Source organism: Lepus europaeus, chromosome 1, assembly GCF_033115175.1.
Source record: "Lepus europaeus isolate LE1 chromosome 1, mLepTim1.pri, whole genome shotgun sequence".
NCBI classification, from domain to species: Eukaryota; Metazoa; Chordata; class Mammalia; order Lagomorpha; family Leporidae; genus Lepus; species Lepus europaeus.
The window spans coordinates 174492917-174515843 of record NC_084827.1 but is presented as its reverse complement, the minus strand read 5'-3'; the positions used below and the strand labels follow the sequence as shown (position 1 = coordinate 174515843).

The 22927-nt window shown below is 40.0% G+C and overlaps 1 protein-coding gene across 1 annotated transcript in view; it reads left to right on the top strand.

Annotated features, from left to right (window-relative positions):
- DNER (delta/notch like EGF repeat containing) overlaps positions 1 to 22927 on the top strand; it is a 396414-nt gene that overhangs the window by 345098 nt on the left and 28389 nt on the right. The window contains exon 10 of the mRNA XM_062193179.1: positions 4007 to 4120. Coding sequence (XP_062049163.1) covers positions 4007 to 4120 — 114 coding nt within the window. The remainder of the gene's footprint in view (positions 1 to 4006; positions 4121 to 22927) is intronic.

Here is a 22927-nt window from a genome sequence, read left to right as displayed (position 1 = left end):
CCTCTCTGGGAAGATTAGCTTTTGCCCAGTCTTGCTGCCAGAAAGCTGTCAATGGGGGATCAACTGACCCAATGCCTGTCCCTTGAGAAAAAGCAATAACAAGAAACAAAATTATTATCACCCCCCCAATATCCAAAAGATCAAAAATTGCTTACCTTGACTGTTTTCATCAAATTTTTTAATTGAGGATTTTAAGGGCAAGGTACTTAAATATTTAACCTAGAATTAGCTTTTGTGCCTTATTTGAAGAAATATGTGACCTTTTTGGTGCTAATATGTTAGTTATATTATATTCCACAGGCCAGATTGGCAAGTATATTACTAGAAACTTTCTGAAAATCATCTGTTTACTCTTATTTTAAGTCTAATGGAAAATCTTTTAGACTTTGGCCATTTCTGGACTTTGGTAGTGCCTGTATTTCCCATTACAATGGAAAACGTTTTTGTCTCCTGGTTCCCATTAACCAGTCCCACGGGTACTTGTAGATAAATGATTCTTTGTTTTGCTACAAACTTTTTGAAGCTGCAAAGACTCTTCTGCATTTTATTTTTTCAATTGAATCCATGTTCCTTGGGAGTCAGTGAGAAAAGAGAAATGGAGACTTCCGGGAGAAGAAGCCACACACACCCAAATGATGAAGAGTTACCAGATTTATGCTAATTTTTAAATTTGTTTGATCTTTCCTATTACCACGCATCCCAGATTTGTTCAGGATGAGGACATTCAGGGAGGATCCTTCAAGTCCCTTGCCCTAGGGAGGGGAACTAGGACAGGCTGTGAGGGGCAGCACCCCATCACACATAAGATTATGGCATTGGGGGATTGTGGCTGAAAGACAAAAAAAGACAGAGATCTGAAGAGTATCTCAGAAAAACATCTTCCAGAACATTGTTGATGGCTTGGATATGGGGTGGGGGTGGGGAGAATGGGTGCACAGCAGGGACAGGAAGGAACCAAAGGCCATTCTTGCTCAGATGGCTTACTTGGCTCAGGTACGTTGTTTGTGTGAATAGAGATGGGAAGTTCTGTCTCTGTTTTCTTCTTTCTTGAGCCTTGCTTAAGGCTTTGACAAGGAAGTGAGAAAAACCCAGCAAGGATGATCTCAGTGCCTAAATGATGTGTCACTGGGTGTGGCAGCTTCTTGCACAATCTGAGCTAAGTGGTGAAGCAGAGAACGCATTAAGTGAATACCATTCACTTCCTATCTGGTTTATGCTGTGCTTCCAAGGTTGTGGGGAGGGGTGGGCATGTTGGTATTTATGTTCTTATCCAGAATAGAATGTAATTTTTCTTCCTCTCCAAAGGGTAAGGGGTGGAGAGGGGGAGATAGATACATGGGTAGACAGAGAGACAGAAAGACAAATATCCATTCATCCATTCTGGCACTCCATTGCATCATTGGCAAATATTTCATCTCTCAAATAGTATTGGAGTTTTAAAGTTTTTGATAAAATTACAAAATAATATAAATTAATCATAAAAATTACCAATAAAGTTTCTATACTTTGGCTTGTATAGATGTGAAAGCCGAGGTGATCTACTCTGGAAGTAAGCCAGGGCCCCTTTAGACATCTGCATAAGTGCCTGCATAACCTTGCCTTTACCTGTTTTTCTTTTTACACAGCAGAAAACATTTTTCTTTTTACTGTGCAGATTTTTTTATGAGCCCATTTTATTTTTAAAATATTTTGATTTATATAAGAGGAGCAAATTTAATGTATTTCACATATACAGTTTTTTAAAAGATTTATTTACTCATTTGAAAGGCAGAGAGAGAGAGAGAGAGAGAGAGATCTTCCATGTGCTGGTTCACTCCCCAAAAGACTACAAAGGCTGGAGCTGGGCCAATCTGAAGCCAGAAGCCAGGAGCCAGGAGCCAGGAGATTCCTCCAGGTCTCCCACAAAGGTACAGGGGCACAAGGACTTGGGCCATCTTCCACTGCTTTCCCAGGCCACAGCAGAGGGCTGGATTGGAAGTGGAGCAGCCAGGACTTGAACTGGTGCCCATATGGGATGCCGGCACTGCAGGTAGCAGCTTTACCCACTACATCACAACACCAGATCCTTCATACATACAGTTTTTTTTTTATTATTAAACTTTTATTTAGTGAATATAAATTTCCAAAGTACAGCTTGTGGGTTACAATGGCTTCCCCCTCCCAAAACTTCCCTCCCACCCACAACCCTCCCCTTTCCCGCTCCCTCTCCCCTTCCAATCACATCATGATTCATTTTCAATTCTCTTTATATATAGAAGATCAGTTTAGTATATATTAGGTAACGATTTCAACAGTTTGCCCCCATATAGCAACACAAAGTGAAAAAAAATACTGTTGGAGTACTAGTTATAGCATTAAATAAGAGTGTACAGCACATTAAAGACAGAGATCCTACATAATATTTTTTTAAAAAATTAATTAGTTTTCTATGCCATTTCCAATTTAACACCAGGTTGTTTTTTTCATTTCCAATTATCTTTATATACAGAAGATCGATTCAGTATATAATTAGTAAAGATCTCATCAGTTTGTACCCACGCAGAAACACAAAGTGTAAAAATACTGTTTCAGTACTGGTTATAGCATCTCTGCACATTAGACAACACATTAAGGACAGATCTCACATGGGATGTAAGTACACAGTGACTTCTGTTGCTGACTTAACAATTTGACACTCCTGTTCATGGCATCAGTAATCTCCCTAGGCTCTAGTCATGAGTTGCTGAGGCTATGGAAGCCTTTAGGGTTCGCCGGCTTTTATCTTATTCTGATAGGATCATAGTCAAAGTGGAAGTTCTCTCCTCCCTTCGGAGAAAGGTACCTCCTTCTTTGATGGCCCCGTTCTTTCCACTGGGATCTCACTCACAGAGATCTTTCATTTATGTCTTTTTTTTTTTTTCCATGGTATTGATACTTCCCATCCTGCCCTCTTCCCTCACCTTCACCTCCTCTCCCCCTTCCTTTCTTATTTTTCTTTTATTTCTGCAATGACATACTTTCAATTTCCTTTACAATCAGAAGCTTAACCCTCCACCATTGAAGAATTCAACAAGTAGTATGTGTAAAAACCACTGTTCCTCGAGTATAGAGAAGGGCTATAAACAATAATCAGATCTCAAAATGTCAATTCTGCTCATACATGTTACAGTTTTGTTGTTTGTATAGTAGTTACCACAACTGTGCAGATTTTTAAAAATGCCTCTTTTCATCATTTGAATCTTCTTAAGTCTGTAGTGTTGCTGAGCTCCATAGAGTTTTCAGTATCTCTGTGACCAGACCGAGGCTACTCTCAGTACACCATTTAGTAAGCACAGACTGGATTTGAGTTTCTTGCAGCTTCAGATCCCAGCTCCTTCCCTTCCTAGGCTTGTGGTCCTGGATTCTTTCCTCAGTTTCCTTATCTGTAAGATGGGGAGTACGAGTGCTGGTCTCACTGTGTTGTTGTGAGGGCTGAGTTAAGGCACGGCGTGAGAATCTGGAGCGTGGCGGGTAGGTACCCATCACCTGTTACCTTTGCATGTGGTGGACTGAGTTGGTCTTTGAGAGTGAAGATTAAGTTCAGAGCAGCTCCCTCTCTCTCCAGTATTTCTACAGGGTAGATATGGAACTCATATCTGATTCAGGATCTTCCCATTTCGGATGTTGTTATCAATTACATTGAGATTTTGTTAAATCTATCTGGCTGTTATCCATTTCTTTTGGATACTTAGCAAGCATTCACCATGGACAAGCTTAATCTTCAGGATTTGGGGCATGTAAAGGTAATTACAGTGGGGCTTGACTTTGTTTTTTTCTCATAGGCATGCTTTTATGACAGCCTGAAGTCAAGAGGGAGCTCACGCACATGTGTGCACACAACATGCGTGCGCATGTGTGTGCGCACACTCTCACACACACACTGGGAATCCACTTCCGTGCCATCCCACTCCTCACACTCTACTCTGAAAGGTCATGGGGGCTGGAGAGTCCTGCCTGAGTTACCCCTTTCTTGTCTCTTTCTCTGCAGGGATCCACTGTGAGCTGTACAAGGATCCTTGTGCTAACATCAGCTGTCTGAATGGAGGCACCTGTGACAGTGAAGCCCTGAATGGCACCTGTGTCTGCGCACCTGGCTTTACAGGCAAGTGGTCTGGGAACTGAGTACTCAGTGTTACCACAAGATCCCTGAGATTGCAGAAGTCAATAAAAAGAAATCACAAATTCTCCAAGCAAGAAATAATCCCAAAATCAATCACACCGTTGCAAAATGTACAGTGGATCTATTTTAATGCTACCGGCTACATTGTCCTTTAGTGAGAGGTTTCTGAATCATGCCAGCACTTGGACTTTCAACACCACCATTGCTGTTGGTTTCCAGGGCTGTGGATTTGTAGCTCCAGGCATGAGCCATTCAATGGACACTTAAGATTAAGCATGAATGGAAATCAGACAGGGAAAGGAAAGTCGAATGTGTCTTTTATAGAATCTGCAATTGGGCTACCATGGTTGTTTTTATTGAAACAGTGTAAAAGTGATGGGGTTTTGAAAACTGGAAGTAGCGGGGAGACACCCTGGGTTGGAGATCAACTCTCAGTGTAGGTTCATGCACTACTGGAGTGTGTAGGGGCAAGAGGGAGAGAGGGCTGTGGCTACATTGCACAGAAGCTTTTTAGACCAAAGAACACCTTGTCAGAGTCTCTTGTAGATCAGAGGATCCCATCTAACATGGGGTTCTTCTTGTCAGTCCTTTATGGGCTGCAGGAAGTTTGTGAGTCTCCAAAAATAGATGTAAAATGTTGTGTTTATGTGTACATGCTGCAGGGAGACTCTCAAATCCCTCAGATTTCCAAAAAGAACCCTTGACCCACCACAGTGGAAAATGCTCCAGCCTTTGCTGTCCCAGCCACAGGCAGGAGCCTTGATGTTTAGAGAGTTGGACAAAGTCTGTGTTTTCAGAGCCTCACTCAAGGAACAAAAGCAAAAGGGTCACTTGGGTTTGCAAGCTGGGAGAGGCTGGCCTGTGAGGTCCCTAAGAGCAAGGTGAGCATGTAGGCTGCAGGGAAGTGTGTGATGTCATTGTGGCAGGAGAACAACCACACTGCTACAGCTCACCTACCTGGACCCTGTGACCACCTCTCAACTCCCACAGAATTTTCACAGAACCTGGGCCCCTCATCCATCCCTGCAGACCCTCATCTGTGCTCCTGGGGAAGGTACAGCAGCCAAGATGTGGGAGAAACAGTATCAGATCTTCCCTTCTACAAGGGATCTGCAGAAGTTCATGGAAAATGCATATTATGAAAAAAATGCATAGCTTGAAAACCTTTGTGTACTGAAATAAACATCTTTTAATTTCATTTTCTACAAGTTTTTGGAAGTCCACTCATACTTTTCTGTGTCACATGCTGGGTTTTCCTTTTGAATTTTTTCCTGGGATTGAGAAATGAGTTCACTCCAGAAAATACTTCTTGGATGGTTTTGCTTTGCTGAATGGTGTGCAAACACATACAGACATTCATCCATACTTGTCATTTCACAGAGGTAAAAATAATATTGGAGAAGCATCTTGGGTTTTTGAATAGATATTTTTATCCATGAATAATAAAGAGATGAAAAAATTTAGAAAATAAAGAGCTGTAGGGAAGAAACACCACCAATTAAAAATGCACTATTAGGAGACAACTATTATTAATATTTTTCCCCAAAGAAACCATTTATTTAATGAGTGCAAATTTCATACATACAACCTAAGGAATATGGTGATTCTTCGCATCTTACCTGCTTTACCACGCCCACTCCCACACCACCTCCTCCTCCCTCTCTGAATACCAGTGTCCCATTCTCCAGTAATGAAAAAAAAAGGAGGGGGGTGGGTAACTGTTTCTCAGCAGTCAAGACCAGGGCTGTTCAAGTCATTGCTTCTCAAAGTGTCAATTTCACTTGAGAACATATGATATTTGTCCCTTTGGGACTGACTTATTTTACTAAGTATGATGTTTTCCAGATTCATCCATTTTATTGCAAATGAATGGATTTCATTTTTTTGCCACTCTATATTATTTCATAGAATACATATCCCATAATTTCTTTATCCAGTCTTCAATTGATGGGTATTTAGGTTGACTCCATGTCTTAGCTATTGTAAATTGAACTGCAATAAACATGAGAGTGCTGATAACTCTTTTATTTGCTGATTTCATTTCCCTTGGGTAAATTCCCTAGAGTGGGATCCTGGGTCATATGGTAGGTCTATATTCAGATTTCTGAGGTATCTCCATACTGTCTTCCATAGTGGCTTTTCCAGTTTACATTCACACCAACAGTGGATTAGGGTATCTTTTCCCCCACATCCTCGCCAGCATCTGCTGTTTGTTGATTTCTGTATGAAAGAGCCGTTCTAACTGAGGTGAGATGCAACCTCATCACAGTTTTGATTTGGATTTCCCTGATGGCTAGTTATCCTGAGCATGTTTTCATGTGTCTGTTGGCCATTTGGATTTCCTCTTTGGAAAAATATCTGTTTAAGTCCTTGGCCCATTTCTTAACTGGATTGTTTGTTTTTTGTGGAATTTCTTGATCTCTTTATATATTCTGGCTATTAATCCTTTATCAGTTGCACTGTTTGCAAGTAATTCCTCCCATTCTGTCAGTTGCCTCTTCACTTTCCTGAGTGTTCCTTTTTGCAGCACAGAAACTTCTCAATTTGATGTCATCCCATTTGTTGATTTTGGCTTTGATTGCCTGTGTACTTCTGGGGTCTTTTTCAAGAACTCTTTGCTTGTGCCAATGTCTCGTAGGGTTTCCCCAGTGTTCTCTAGTAATTTGATGGTGTAATGTCACAGATTTAGGTCTTTAATCCATTTTGAATGGATTTACATGTAAAGTGTAAGGTAGAGGTCCTGCATGTGGAAATCCAGTTTTTCTAGCGCCATTGGTTGAGGAGACTGTCCTTGCTCCAGGGACTGGTTTTAGCTCCTTGGTCTAATATAATTGGTCGTGGATGCTTGGATTGATCTCTGGCATTTCTGTTCTGTTCCATAGGTCTATACATCTGTTTTTGTACAAGTTCCAGGCTGTTTTGATTATAACTGCCTTGTAGTATATCTTCAAATCTGGTATTGTGAGACCTCCAGCTTTGTTTTTGTTGTATGAGATTGCTTTAGCTAATTGAGGTCTGCTGTGCCTCCATATGAATTTCAGATTCGAGATCTGAGAAGAATGTCTTTGGTATTTTGATTGGTATTTCATTGAATCTATAAATTGCTATCAGAAGAATGGACATTTTGATGATATTGATTCTTCCGATCCATGAACATGAAAGTTTTTCCACTTTTTGGTATCTTCATCTATTTCTTTCTTTAATGATTTGTAATTCTCATCGTAGGGATCTTTGATATCCTTGGTTAAATTTATTCCAAGGTATTTGATTTTTTTTGTAGCTATTGTGAATGGGATCCAGTTTAGAAGCTCAATATCAGCCTTGGCATTGTATGTGTAAACAAAGGCTGTTGATCTTTGTAAATTGATTTTTTTTAACTTTTATTTAATGAATATAAATTTCCAAAGTTCAGCTTATGGATTACAATGGCTTCCCCCTCCCATAACTTCCCTCCCACCCGCAACCCTCCCCTCTCCCGCTCCCTCTCCCCTTCCGTTCACATCAAGATTCATTTTCAGTTCTCTTTATATTCAGAAGATCAATTTAGTATATATTAAGTAAAGATTTCAACAGTTTGCACCCACATAGAAACACAAAGTGAAACATACTGTTTGAGTACTAGTTATAGCATTAAATCACAATGTACAGCACATTAAGGACAGAGATCCCACATGAGGAGCAAGTGCACAGTGACTCCTGTTGTTGACCCAACAAATTGACACTCTAGTTTATGGCGCCAGTAACCACCCTAGGCTCTCCTCATGAGTTGCCAAGGCTATGGAAGCCTTCCAAGTTCGCCGACTCTGATCCTATTTAGACAAGGTCATAACAGACAGGGTGAGGATAGTAACCAATGATCCTAAGAGTGGCATTAACCAGGTCTGAACAATTATACAGCATTAAGTGGGGAAGAGGACCATCAGTACACACAGGTAGGGAGTGGAGCCATTGGTGGTAGAGTAGAAGTTATGATTACAAAGGAATGAGGCCCAAGTGCGCTAGACAGGATCTAGAACAAAGGACAGAGTCATTATTCGGGGAGCTAAGAAAGGTGCTGTTTAAGCTACAATTAAGTTTTCTGATTGAAAGAACCTGACAGAAGGGGCCTGATAATAATCTGGTGGGCTTTAGGCCTTGTAAATTCAGAGGCCCAGACCTATCTATCTCTTCACATGGGGTACATCCTAAGGGAGGTGTGAACCTCCTAGGGGAAGGCACTCTGTTGACTTTCATTACTTAGCTGGCCTGGGAGGAGAGCTGGCCAGGTAAAGGCAGGGGGCTTCTCTAACAAGAAATTTACAGTTCTGCCCGCAATGTTGCTGACCCTACTTGGCCGTCCCCTCAGCTGCAGTGGTCACTTTGGAAGTTGGGCTGAGTGAAGGGCTTTTCAGCTTAGAGCCAATAAGATCTGTGGCTCTGACCTGGGCATCCTTCAACTCCAGGGCAGGTCCATTTCCAGTGATCCAACTCTTGGCATAGCTGCCAGAGCTCTTCACAAGTTGACTTCTGCTGAAGCCCAGGCTTACCACATTGAAAGCTACTGCAGTGGACTGGCCTGTTGGGTCTCCTTGAGGGCAGATCACTGTACAGATCAGCCATTAATAGGCCTGCCACCCATTGCTTCTGATACTTAGCTTTCTTTTCCTCCTGGTTTTTGTTAAAGCAGACCAGAGGATGCAAGTCAAGGGAGTGCCCATGTCCCATCTCTAATCTTCGGTGGCCTGAACTACAAGTCTATAGTCACAGGCATGTTCTGTAGTAGTTTTTCTAAGGTAGACAATGCCCATGAGGAAAATTATATTCTCACTTAAAAACTTTCTTTCCCTTTGGTCTGAAAGGGAGGTTTTTTCTACTTACTGTTTACTTCGCTGATGGTGAAGTAAATCTAGCTATGAGATTATTATTTAAGCTCTTATTTTGGCTATGCTATTACAGAAAAATGTTAGCCATCTCTTTTATAAGGTTTAAAGATTAAATTGTGCATCCTACAGATTCCTTTATAATAGAATAAGTGTCCTACCTTGGCATTGTGTGTGTAAACAAAGGCTGTTGATCTTTGTAAATTGATTTTATATCCTGCTACTTTACCAAACTCTTCTATGAGTTCCAATAGTCTCTTGGTGGATTCTTTTGGATCCCTTATATACAGAATCATTTCATCTGCAGATAGGGATGGTTCGACTTGCTCATTCCTAATTTGAATCCCTTTGATTTCTTTTTCTTATCTAAAACTCTGGCTCTGGCTAAAACTTCCAGAACTATATTGAATAGCAATGGTGACAGTGGTCATCCTTGTCTGGTTCTAGGTCTCAGTGGGAATGTTTCCAACTTTTCCCCATTCAAAAGGACACTGGATGTGGTTTTGTCATAAATTTCCTTGAATGTGTTGAGGAATTTTCCTTATATTCCCAGTTTTCTTAGAGTTTTCCTCATGAAAGGGTGTTGTATTTTATCAAATGCTTTCTCTGCAGCTTTGAGATAATCATATGATTTCACTCTTCAGTTTGTGGTGTATCACATTGACTGATTTGTGAATGTTGAACCATCCTTGCATACCAGGGATAAATCCCAATTGGTCAGGGTGAATGATCTTTCTGATGTTTTGTTGGATTCAATTAGCTAGAATTTTGTTGCCGATTTTTGCATATATGTTCATCAGGGAAATTGGTCTGTAGTCCTCTTTGTTGTATATTTTTCAGCTTTAGGAATTAAGGTGATGCTGGCTTTATAGAAAGAATTTGGGGGATTCCCTCCCTCTCAATTGTTTTGAATAATTTGAGAAGAAGTGGAGTTAGTTTTTCTTTAAATGTCTGGTAGAATTCAACAGTGAAGCCATCCCATCCGGTCCTGGGCTTTTCTTTGTTGGTTGGGTCTTCATTACGGATTCAATTTCGGTCTCAGTAATGGGTCTTTTTAGCATTTCTATGCCTTCATGGCTCAATTTAGGTAGGTTGTATACGTCCAGGAATCTATCCATTTCTCCTAGGTTTCCCAGTTTGTTGGCATACAGATCTTTGTAGTAATTTCTGTTGATTTTTTAATTTTTGTGGTGTTGTTGTTATATTGGCTTTTTCATCTCTTATTTTATTGATTTGTGTATTTCCCCTCCTTTTTTGGTCATTTGGGCCAATAGTGTGTCAATTTCCTTTATTTTTCAAAAAAAAGCTCTTCCTTTTGTGTTTTTTTGTTTTAATTTTGTTAATTTCTTTTTTTATTTTTAATTATTTCTTTTCTCCTGCTACTTTTGGGTTTGGTTTGCTGCAGTTTTTCTAGATCCTTGACATGCATTGATAGTTCATTTATTTGGTGCCTTTCCAATTTCTTGATATAGGCACCAATTGCTATAAACTTTCCACTTAACACTGTTTTTGCTGTATCCCATAAGTTTTGATATGTTGTGTTCTCATCTACATTTGTTTCCAGAGATTTTTTTCATTTCTCTTTTGATTTCTTCTATGACTGACCATTCATTCAGGAGCATGTCGTTCAGTCTCCATGTGTTTGCGTATGTTCTTGAGATTTCTGAGCTTCATTGCATTGTGGTCTGAGAAGATGCATGGTATGATTTTTATTTTTTTGAATTTGCTGAGACTTGTTTTATGACCTAGCATGTGGTCTATCCTAGAGAAGCTTCCATGACAGGTGAGAAGAATGTGTATGTTGCAACTGTAAGATGAATAGTTCTGTAGATATCAGTTAGGTCCATTTGGTCTTCAGTGTCAGTTAACTCTGCTGTTTCCTTGCTGATTTTCTTCTGCTTGATCATCGATTGCTGAAAGTGGGGTATTGAAATTCCCCACTAATATTGTATTGGAGTCTATGTGTCCCTTTAGATTTTTTAACATTTCTTTTAAATTCCAGGTGCCTCATGATTAGGTGCATGTACATTTATAATAGTTACATCTTCCTGTTGAAATGATCCCTTAATCATTACATAATGCCCGTGTCTCTTTTAACAGTCTTTGTGTTAAAGTTTATTTTGTCTAATATTAGGATTTCTACACCAACTCTTTTTTGGTTTCTTCTATCATGTAATATCTTGTTCCATCCTTTCACTTTCAGTTTGCATGCATCTTTGTTGATGAGATGTGTTTCTTTTAGGAAGCAGATAGATGGGTTTTGTTTTTTAATCCATTCAGCCATTCTGTGTCTTTTAACTGGAGAGTAAATGCCACTTACATTCAAGGTGACTATTGATATATAACAACTTTGCTTTGCCATTTTCCCATAAATATTCCTGTTTTTCACTTTGGATTTCCTTTGTACTTTTACTGGGAGCTTTTCTGCCTTTACCTTCTTCTGTAGTGATGACCATGTTTCTGTGTGCCTCCGTGAAGCACATCCTTAAGCACCTTCTGCAGGGCTGGACAGGTATTGACCAATTCTTTCAATTTCTGTTTGCCATGGAATGTTTTTGTTACACCTTCATTCATAAATGACACCTTTGCAGAATATGGTATCCTGGGTTGACAGTTTTTTCTCTTTGAGACTTGGAATATATCTCGCCATTCTTTCCTAGCCTGCAGTGTTTCTGATTAGAAGTCATTTGTGAGTCTAATTGGAGATCCTCTGAGAGTAATCTAGCATTTCTCTTATGCACATTTTAGAATCTTTTCTTTATGTTTTGTTGTGAAGATCTTTTCTGGTCATGTCTTTTAGGAGGTCCATGTGCTTCCTGTACTTGGATGCTCCTTTCTTTCTCCAAATTGGAGAAATTTTCCTTTATTATTTCACTAAAAAGGCCTTTCTTTTTAAAAATATTTATTTATTTTATTTGAAAGTCAGAGTTATACAGAAAGAGAAGGAAAAGCATAGCAAGAGTGAGAGTGAGAGTGAGAGTGAGTGAGAGAGAGAGAGAGAGAGAGAGGTCTTCCATCTGTTGGTTCACTCCCCAATTGGCCACAGTGGCCAAATCTGTGCTGATCTGAAGCCAGGAGCCAGGAGCCAGGAGCCAGGAGCCAGGAGCCAGGAGCTTCTTCTGGGTCTCCTATATGGGTGCAGGGGCCTATGGACTTAGGTGATCTTCTACTGTTTTCCCAGGCCATAGCAGAGATCTGGATGGGAAGTGGAGCAGCTGGAACTTGAACTGGTGCCCATCTGTGATGCTGGCACTGCAGGCAGCCGCTTTACCCACTACACCACAGCGTCAGCCCCTAAAAAGGCCTTCTAATCCTTTCTCTCTTTCCATGCCTTCAGATACTCCTAGATCCTCTATGTTGGGTCATTTGATATTATCCTCTAGATTCCCAACAATGATTTTTTATTTTTCTAATTTCTTCTTCTTGTGTTTGTTCTGACTGTGTAATTCCCCATGCTTTGTCTTCTGAGTCCTATGTATGTTCTGTTTCACTGATTCTGTTGTTAAGGCTCTCCTCTGTATTTTTTATTTTTTTCTGTTTAATTCTTCATTTCTAAGAGTTCATTTTGATTCCTCTTTAAGATCTCAATTTCTTGGGAGAAATTGTCTTTCATGTCATGAATGAATTTCATTAGTTTGTGCATTTGCTTCTGTTTACTTCTAAGTAATCCTATGATCAGTTTTTTGATTTCCATTTTTGGCATTTCTTCAGTCTCATCATCTTCACAATCTAGTATTGAGGTCTTGTGTTCTTTTGCAGATGTCATGTTGTCTTCCTTGTTCTTTTTTCTTGGATTGATGAGTTTGTTAGTTGGCATTTGTGGGGATACTTGTTGGTCTTCTTTGATTTTTTGCCATTGCCACTTTTATCTTTGGACTATGTCTGAGTGCATTAGTGCTTTCAGAGAACAACTGGAGGAGTGTGGTGGGAGTGGCCAAGCAGCTCCTGTCTGAAGTGACACACCCAGGTTTGGTGTGGTAAATCTCCTGTTTATTTTTATTTATTTATTTTTTTAATCAGAAGGGAGGTTTCTTCTTGTCTGTTGGCATAGACTCAGCGGAGCTCGTCTCCTTGAAGACCAGTGCTGGGCACGAGCCCCAGTGAGTATATTATCCATCTGCTCTGCCACAATGACCACACAAAGGATCTGCAAAGTTCTCAGTGTGAGCTCAGATTCCCCAGCCATGTCTCCCACCAGGTAACCAGGGAGCCCTGAGTGTGTGGAGCCTCCCCAGTGACTGCCCAATGTCCTAGCCACACCCTGAACCCTCCCATGCAACTTCAGTGTCTTCACAGTCCCTGCCCACAAGCCCCCCACAGTCACGAGCACCCAGGGAGCCCCCACTCATCCCCAAGGAGTGTACACAGGAGCACCAGCTTCCTCATCTGGCACAGATGCTGAGAACGGTTGTTCTTATGCTCTAATACCTTTGGTTCCTAGTAAGGTTGAAAACTTTTAAATTAGGTTTCTGGTTATTTGTGTTTCTTCTTTGTTTTGAAAAAGTTATTTGAAAAGCACAGTGGCACAGTGGCACAGTGTCAGAGAAGGGGAGAGAAGGGAGAGAGAGAGGAGAGAGGAGAGAGGAGAGAGGAGAGAGGAGAGAGGAGAAAGGAGAGAGAGAGAGAGAGAGAGAGAGAGAGAGAGAGAGAGAGAGAGAGAGAGAGAGATTGATTTTCAATCCCCAAAAGGCTGCAATGGCAGGGCTGTGCCAGGCCAAAGCTAGGAGCCAGGAGCTTCATCCAGTCTCCCATCTGCATGGCAGGGACCCAAGCACCTCAACCATCTTCTACTGCTTCTCCAGGTGCATTAGTAGGGAGCTGAATCAGGAGGGGAGCAGCCAGGACTTGAACTGACACTGCCTTATAGAATGCTGGCACAGTAAGCGTTGCCTAACCCACTGTGCCGCAAAGTCGTTCCCATGTTTCCTCTTGTATGAACTTCCTGTGTACCCTTTGTATGCTTGCCTGCCAGATCCATCATAGTTATCTTCATTCTTCTTGATCTGAAATAACCCTTTATATTAAGTTTATTACATTTGATCCAGCATACTTTGCAAGTACTTTTCCACTGTCATTTGGCTTGTAAGGTGTATAAAGTGCTTTGTTTTGTATATATTATCATGCTTTGGTTTTAAAAGATTTATTTATTGATTTGAAATACAGAGTTCCAGGAGGAGGTGGACAGAGAGAGGTCATCTATCTGCTGGTTCACTCCCCAAATGGCTGCAATGTCCGGGGGTTGGCGAGGCTGAGGCTGGAAGCAAAGAAGTCCATTCAGGTGTCTCGCGTGGGTGCAGGGCTCTACGGGCTTGTGTCATCTTCCACTGCTTTTCCATGTGCATTAGCAAGGAGCTGGATTGAAAGTAGAGCGGCTGGGACTGGAACCAGTGCCCATATGGGATGTTGGTGTTGCAGGCAGTGGCTTAACCTGTTGTGTCACAACATAGTTTCAATTTACTTTATGATCATGGGCTTACTGCACCACTACCTGACAGTCCAGATATGAGTGATTGGTCTGGCCCGGCCCATACTGGGCCTGAGTTCTTCTGCCTGCAAGATTCCAGAACACACCTTGGTAGACTCTTCTCAGTAATGTCCTTTCTTCCTGTCACCTGCCTCCCAGTCCCTGCTTCTCAGCCCACCCACACTTAGCAAACCCACCCCTATGTGTTTCTTCATGATACCCACCTTGATTACTGGAACCAAGTATCACAGTGAGTCGGTTCCAGTGTCACTCTGGCTGGATTTTGAAAAGAACAGCTGTTTATTTCTCTTCAGCCCTGGTAAGTTCTCAGCATGCAGAGGATCATAGGGCAGTTGTTAGAGTTGTTTTTGGAGTTGTACAGAACACTGGTCCCAGGAGATGCTCTGTGGAAAAGGTGTTCTGTTGCCAAGGAAGTTTGGAACATGGCGCGTGCCATGTGGAGATTGCCTTTGTTTATTTTTCGAATATATTTGATTATAAAACCTTTCTATTTTCTGAAAAAGGAATTTATTGTATCCCAAAGGCTAGTGTTCCATAAGAGAGGTGCTCTACTTCCACATAAGAAAGATGATGCCTCTGCTTTTTGAGGTTGTTGCCTTGGAAACAAATACTGTTTCAAGATACTCAAGGTTCAGCAAACTTAACACTTGGCCAACTGTTAAGTGCTCAAAAGTTACCTAATTGACTTAGAGGAGTGAATTAGGCAAATCATTGTTAGAGAATTAGATCCTTAATCCCATGTTACGTTTACCTTCTGAGTTTGGCTTTCTCAGTGGGTTCAAGACATAGCACTCTCAGGCCAGCAGGTGAACTCTGCAATGTGGGGAATTCTGCCTTTTCCTGCTGAACTTAGGCTTCTGGTTGAAAATACTATCACTTTCATCTTCCAAACACAAACAGAAACTCCCTGAGCTTGGTGTGCCATCCACACAACTCTCTCTTTAGGGTCCTTCACTGGGCGTGGGTCCTGCGTGCCTTTCAGTAATTGGCTTACTTTGTGTCCACCCTTGTCTTTGAGTCTTTGCTACTCTGCCCCCTTGCATTATCTGTCCCAGTGCCAGTGGATGGGAAGAAAGGACCTCCTGATGCAGCATTAATTCTCCAGGATCCACTTGATATCCTACCTGAAACTCTACACTGGGCCTGAGATGCTGGTACTGCAACAGGGAAAGCAAGGGTTCTTCCAGACCCACTGCCACTGTCACTTGAACAACGGGGACTCCGGTGACCATTCCTTTCTTCCTAGCACAGAAATCCATGTGTGTTATCAAAGGTGGAGAATGTTACCATGTCTCCCTGTCTTTCAACTCAACTGCTTTTCAATATTTGTCTCTTGGGACTGGCGCTGTTGCATAGTATGCTAATCCTCTGCTTGCAGTGCTGGCTCCCACCTGGGCTACTCCTCCTCCAATTCAGATCTCTGCTATTGCCTGGGAAGGCAGTGGAAGATGGCCCAGGTGCTTGGGCCCCTGCACGCACGTGGTAGACCCAGGGGAAGCTCATGGCTCCTGGATTTGGATCAGCTCATCCCCGGCTGTTACAGCCCTTTTGGGAGTGAACCAGCAGATGGAAGACCTTTCTCTCTGTCTCTCCCTCTCTCTGTCTGTGACTCTGCCTCTCAAATAAAAAAAATCTTAAAATAAAATAATATATTTGTCTCTTAGTTCATAGTCATCTACAACTTCTGGCTCACTGCCACTGGAAAATTCCATTGAAATTTTTTATTTGATAAAGTTTATTTTATTTTATTTTTTTCAAGTTCTATTTAATAAATATAAATTTCCAAAGTACATCTTTTGGATTATAGCAGCTTTTACCCACATAACCTCCTTCCCACCCACAAGCATCCCATCTCCTACTCCCTCTATCATCCCATTCTTCATCAAGATTCATTTTAATTATCGTTATATATAGATGATCAACTTAGCATGTACTAAGTAAAGATTTCAACAGACTGCACCCATACAGACACACAAAGTATAGAGTACTAAGTACTGTTTGAGTAGTAGTTTTACCATTAATTCGCATAGTACAACACATTAAGGACAGAGATCCTACATGAGGAGTAAGTGCACAGTGACTCCTGTTGTTGACTTAACAATTGACGCTCTTGTTTATGGCATCAGTAATCACCCTAGACTCTTGTCATGAGTTGCCAAGGCTTTGGAAACCTCTTGAGTTCACAAATTCTGATCTTATTCAGACAAGGCTATAATCAAAGTGGAAGTTTTCTCCTCCCTTCAGAGAAAGGTACCTCCTTCTTTGATGGCCTGTTCTTTCCGCTGGGATCTCACTCATAGAGATCTTTCATTTAGGTCATTTTTCTTGCCACAGTGTCTTGGCTTTGCATGCCTGAGAAACACTCATGGGCTTTTTAGTCAGATCTGAATGCCTTAAGGGCTGATTCTGAGGCCAGAGTGCTGTTTAGGACATCTGCCATTCAATGGGTCTGCTGTGTATCCCGCTTTCCATGTTAGATCGTTCTCTCCTTTTTAATTCTATCAGTAAATATTTGCAGACTCTAGTCTTGTTTATGTTATCCCTTTGACACTTAATCTTATCTTTTTGATCAATTATGAACTTAAACTGATCACTTTGTCTATTGAGATGGTATTGGTACATGCCACCTTGATGTGATTGAATTGGAGTCCCCTGGCATGTTTCTAGCTCTACCATTAAGGGTAAGTCCATTGAACTTTAATATGCATTTCTTTGGTGTTGATCATCTTTCATGTGGTTTTTGGCCATTCATATCTCTGCACTTGTAAAATGTCTTTTCAAATCATTTTTTAAAATTTTTAAATTTTTTTAAAACTTTTATTTAATGAATATAAATTTCCAAAGTACAGCTTATGGATTACAATGGCTCCCCCCCCTCCATAACTTCCCTCCCACCCGCAACCCTCCCCTTTCCTGCTCCCTCTCCCCTTCCATTCACATCAAGATTCATTTTCAATTCTCTTTATATACAGAAGATCAGTTTAGTATTTATTAAGTAAAGATGTCAACAGTTTGCCCTCACATAGCAACACAAAGTGAAAAATACTGTTTGAGTACTAGTTATAGCATTAAATCACAATGTACAGCACGTTAAGGACAGAGATCCTACATGATATTTTTAAAAAATTAATTAATTTTCTATGCAATTTCCAATTTAACACCAAGTTTTTTTTTTTCATTTTCAATTATCTTTTTATACAGAAGATCAATTCAGTATATACTAAGCAAAGATTTCATCAGTTTGCACCCACACAGAAACACAAGGTGTAAAAATACTGTTTCAGTACTAGTTATAGCATTACTTCCCATTGGACAATACATTAAGGACAGATCCCACATGAGACGTAAGTACACAGTGACTCCTGTTGTTGATTTAACAATTTGACACTCTTGCCCCAAATGATGGAGTTAGAAACATGCCAGGGGATTCCAATACAATCCCATCAAGGTAGCATGTACCAATGCCATCTCACTAGTCCAAGTGATCATCTTCAGTTCACAGTTGATCACACTGATAGGTTTAAGTGTCAAAGGGATCACACTAACAAGACTAGTGTCTGCTAATACTAACTGATAGAATCAAAAAGGGAGAGAAAGATCCAACATGGCAAGTGGGAGACACAGCAGACTCATAGAATGGCAGATGTTCTAAACAACACTCTGGCCTCAGAATCAGCCCTTAAGGCATTCATATCCAGCTAAGAAGCCCATGAGAGTATTTTAGGCATGGAAAACCAAGACACTCTGGAAAAAAAAAAAAAGAAGAAGACCTAAATGAAAGATCTCTGCAAGTGAGATCCCAGTGGAAAGAACGGGGCCATCAAAGAAGGAGGTACCTTTCTCTGAAGGGAGGAGAGAACTTCCACTTTGACTATGACCCTGTCGGAATAAGATCTAAGTTGGCGAACCCTAAAGGCTTCCATAGCCTCGGCAACTCATGACTAGAGCCTAGGGAGATTACTGACATCAAATCATTTTTGTACTTAAAAATGATTGTGTGTCATATTATTGACTTGTGAAAGTTCTTTTTATATTCTGAATACAAGTCCTTTCTCAGATGTACATTTTGCTCATCTATGCATTGTATTAATGGTTTCTTTTGGTAATGTCTAATTTATCATTTTTTCTTTTTACTGTTTGTGGGTTTTTAATATCAGAAGAAATCATTTCAAGATGGTGGATGATGGACTTTCATACAGTATTTTTCAATAGAATTTTTGAAAAATGTTTTTGCTTTTTGGCTTAGGTCTAGAACCTGTTTTGAATTAGTTTTTATATGTGGTGTGAATTGAAGATGAAGTTATTTTGTCACATATAAATACCCAGTTAGTCCTGTATTTTATTGAAAGTTCATCCAATCTTTTTCACCATTGATGCCATTGGCTTATTTGTTAAAAATCAATTGACAATCCATGTGCTTAATTTCCTCTGGTTATTTTTTAAACTTTATTTTGAGATAATTAATTAAAACTGTTGCAAGAAATAATAGTGTCCCAGTGAAACATTTGTATCCAGTTTCCTCCAATGAGAATATGCTCTGAAACATTAGCACAATGTCAAAACCAAGATCCTGGCATGGATAGAACCAAAATCCAGAAGGAACTCTATATGTTTCACTTTCACAGGAGCACCAGTTTCCCTCTCAACACAACCTCGCTCTAACCTCTGGGTTTTGCTCCCTCTGAGTAGTTCTTTGGAGGAGGTTATCAGGAACATCAGTAGTATGTTCCCTCATTGCTGAGCATCCCACAGTTTGTTTAGCCATTCACCTTTTGAAAGGAATCTGAGCTACTTCCAGTTTTGAGCTATCACAAATAAGGTTGCGAACCTTCATGTACAGGTTTCTGTGTGAACATAAATTTTCATTTTTCTGGGACAATTGCCTGGGAGTTTAATTGCTGAGTCATATGGGTAGCTGCATGTTTAATTTTACCAGTGCTGCCCACGTGTTTCCAGAGTGCTCACGTATTTTACATTCCCACCAGCAGGGTTGAGTGATTTAGTTTCTCCACATCCTTGCCTGCAATTGCTGTTGTTACTGTTTCTTACTTTAGCTGTTCTGATGTGTAGTGACAGTTCATTGTGGATTTAATGTGAATTTCCCTAATGATGAACAATGCTGATCATCTTGTGGGCCTGTTTGACATTTGCATTTCTTCTTTGATGAGATGTCTCTCTATTCTGGGGGACCCATTTTCTAATCCTGTCATATCACATCAAGGCTACACAACATCAGTGTTATTTATGATCATCGATGTTGACCTTGCTTACCTGGATGGGTTGGTGTTTTCAGGTTTTTCTCCTGTCATCTTTCTATTTTCTTTTTTTTCCATTGTGTGCTCTTTGTGTAGCTCACACTAGTCAAGTAGAGTCTTGGAAGGTGGAGTGAGTACATGAACTATCTAGAATTCTTCTGTATATAAGATTTGTTTATTCCCCTCCATTTCCTTGCTGCTTATCATTTATGACAATATGTACTCAAGATACTTATGTTGTACTCTGTATTATAATCCAATGTTATATTTATTTTGTTGTTCAGAATGTTCCCTCTCTGGACATTGAGAGCTCTTTCTGTTGGCTACTATTTCCTTGTGTATATTTCATCCTTGTGGTGATAATATTGCTGGTTTTTTTGTTTTTTTCTTTGCTTATAGCACTCGCATATTTTCTGACTCTGAAGGTATTCCAGTCTCATTTTTGTTTTTTCTTCCCCAGTCCTAGAATCATCCACTTATCCAAGGATCCCTGGTTTCTTTATTGGAGAAGGAGGTTAGACACTAAAGTCTATTCCCTTGCTGTTCTCACTGCTGTTCAGGTGCCGTTGCTTTTAGGTTCTCTCAATTGACAGAACAAGATGTATGTGTGCACACTAACTCATGCAGAAGTACATGTTTGTAAACACAGCGTTATGCAGCCAGGTCCATCTCCACCTGTATTATGCTTAGCAAGGATTGATAGTGATGTCTCCAACTCCAATCCATTACCACAGGGATAATTCCAGCTTTCTCTGCTTGCTTGCTGGTAAAATCCCATACCAACAGCAAGATACTTGGCTTCCACCATCCAGCATCCATTTACTTAATTGTTCAGTTCTGGTGTACGTGTATAGAAGTATCAGAATTGTCAAATTGTCCTTGTGGGAAAAAACTGTATCAGCTAATGTGCAGTGCTTATGTACATCATTTTGCATTTAATCTTAATCAATATTGCTCATTTCCAAAGTTCCTTAGCTCAGCATCTCCCTAAATCATTTAGTGAGGTTGTGGGTTGTTTAATAAATTCATATTATGGTCAGATTCTTTTACCAAAGTCTGCATTATTTCAGAATCTTCCAACTAGAGGTTCTTTCTTATCATTTTTTCCCATTTAAGTATAATTTCTCAAACATTATCAAAAGGCTATCTTTCCTTCTTTTAATTGCTTTCAAATCTCTATCCAAAATCTGTTAGCTGTATTTGTGTGGATCTATTTGAAGTTTTCCATTCTTTATGTAAAGCTTTAAATATTTCTTTGAGATGTGTGTGTGTGTGTGTGTGTGTATGAGAGAGAGAGAGAGAGAGAGAGAGAGAGAGAGAGAGAGAGATGGATCTTTCATCCACTGTTCACTCCCCAAATGGCTACATGAGGGTCTCAAGTATTTGGCTCTTTTTCCACTGTTTTCTCAGGCACATTAGTGGGGAGCTGGATAGGAAGTGGAACCCGCTGTCATGTGGGATGCCAATGCCACAGGTGGGAGCTTAACCCATTGTGCTATAATAACAGCTCTATTGTAGTTATTCTAGTTCATTTGCCTCCATATACATTTTAGAATAATTTGGTTTGTAGCTACAGGAGACTTCGCTAAGGTATTGATAGATATTGCATTAAATATGTATATCAATTTGGGAAGAATCAGCATCTTTAATATTTGGAGTTTTCCAATGCATGGGTATGATATGACTCTGCATTTATCAATATTTTTCCTGCACTTGTATGCCAAAGTATGTATGTGTGTATGTATGTGCTTGATTTTAGTGATTTTAAATGGAATTATAGTTGGATATTCACATATTCATTACTAATATGTAGATATTCAATTGATTTTTGTATGTCTGTCTTGTGTCATGTCACATTCTGAACTTAGTATTTTTAGGAGGTTCTTTGGTAGATTTATTACAGAGATACCTAGGTCATCATAAAATAGAGACAGCTTCACTTATTCCTTTTAGATCTATGTTTTATTTCCTTTTATGGTCTTACTGCATTGAGGGCTAGAACTTCTAGCAGTAGTTTGAATAAGGGCAGGAATTTTTACTTTGTACTCTTAGGGGGTAGTACTCAGTCTTTCACCACTGAGTAGAACATCATCTGTAGGGTTTTAAAAATACTCTTTATCAAATTAAGGATATTCCTTTGTTTCTGTTTTCTTGATAAATTTAATCATGAATGAGTATTGGATTTTTTCAAATGCTTTTTCTGTATCAATTGATATGATCGTGTGATTTATCCTTAGGCCATTCATTAGTTGGCTCATGTAAATTAATTTTCAAGGACTGAATCAATCCTACATTCCTAGGATAAACCCCATTTTCTCATGGTGTATAGTTCTTTTCTTTTTTCTTTTTTGTAATATTCCATTTTTTTTGGTGTTTCTTTTTTTAAACTTTTATTTAATTAATATAAATTTCCAAAGTACAGCTTATGGATTACAATGGCTTTCCCCCCCATAACTTCCCTCCCACCCACAACCCTCCCCTCTCCTGCTCCCTCTCCCCTTCCATTGACATCAAGATTCATTTTCAATTCTCTTTATATACAGAAGATCAATTTAATATATATTAAGTAAAGATTTCAACAGCTTGCACACACACAGAAACACAAAGTGAAAAATACTGTTTGAGTACTAGTTACAGCATTAAATCACAATGTACAGCACATTAAGGATGGAGATCCTACATGAGGAATAAGTGCACAATGACTCCTGTTGTTGACTTAACAAATTGACACTCTTGTTTATGGCATCAGTAATCACCCTAGGCTCTTGTCATGAGTTGCCTAGGCTATGGAAGCCTTTTGAGTTTGCCAACTCCGATCTTATTTAGACAAGGTCATAGTCAAAGGCAAGTTCTTTCCTCTCTTTAGAGAAAGGTAACTCCTTCTTTGATGACCTGTTCTTTCCACTGGGATCTCACTCACGGAGATCTTTCATTTAGGTCATTTTTTTTTTTTTTTTTTTTTTTGCCAGAGTGTCTTGGTTTTCCATGCCTGAAATACTCTCATGGGCTTTTCAGCCAGATCTGAATGCCTTAAGGGCTGATTCTGAGGCCAGAGTGCTGTTTAGGATATCCACCATTCTATGAGTCTGCTGTGTATCCCACTTCCCATGTTGGATCGTTCTCTCCCTTTTTTATTCTATCGGTTAGTATTTGCAGACGTTAGTCTTGTTTATGTGATCCCTTTGACTCT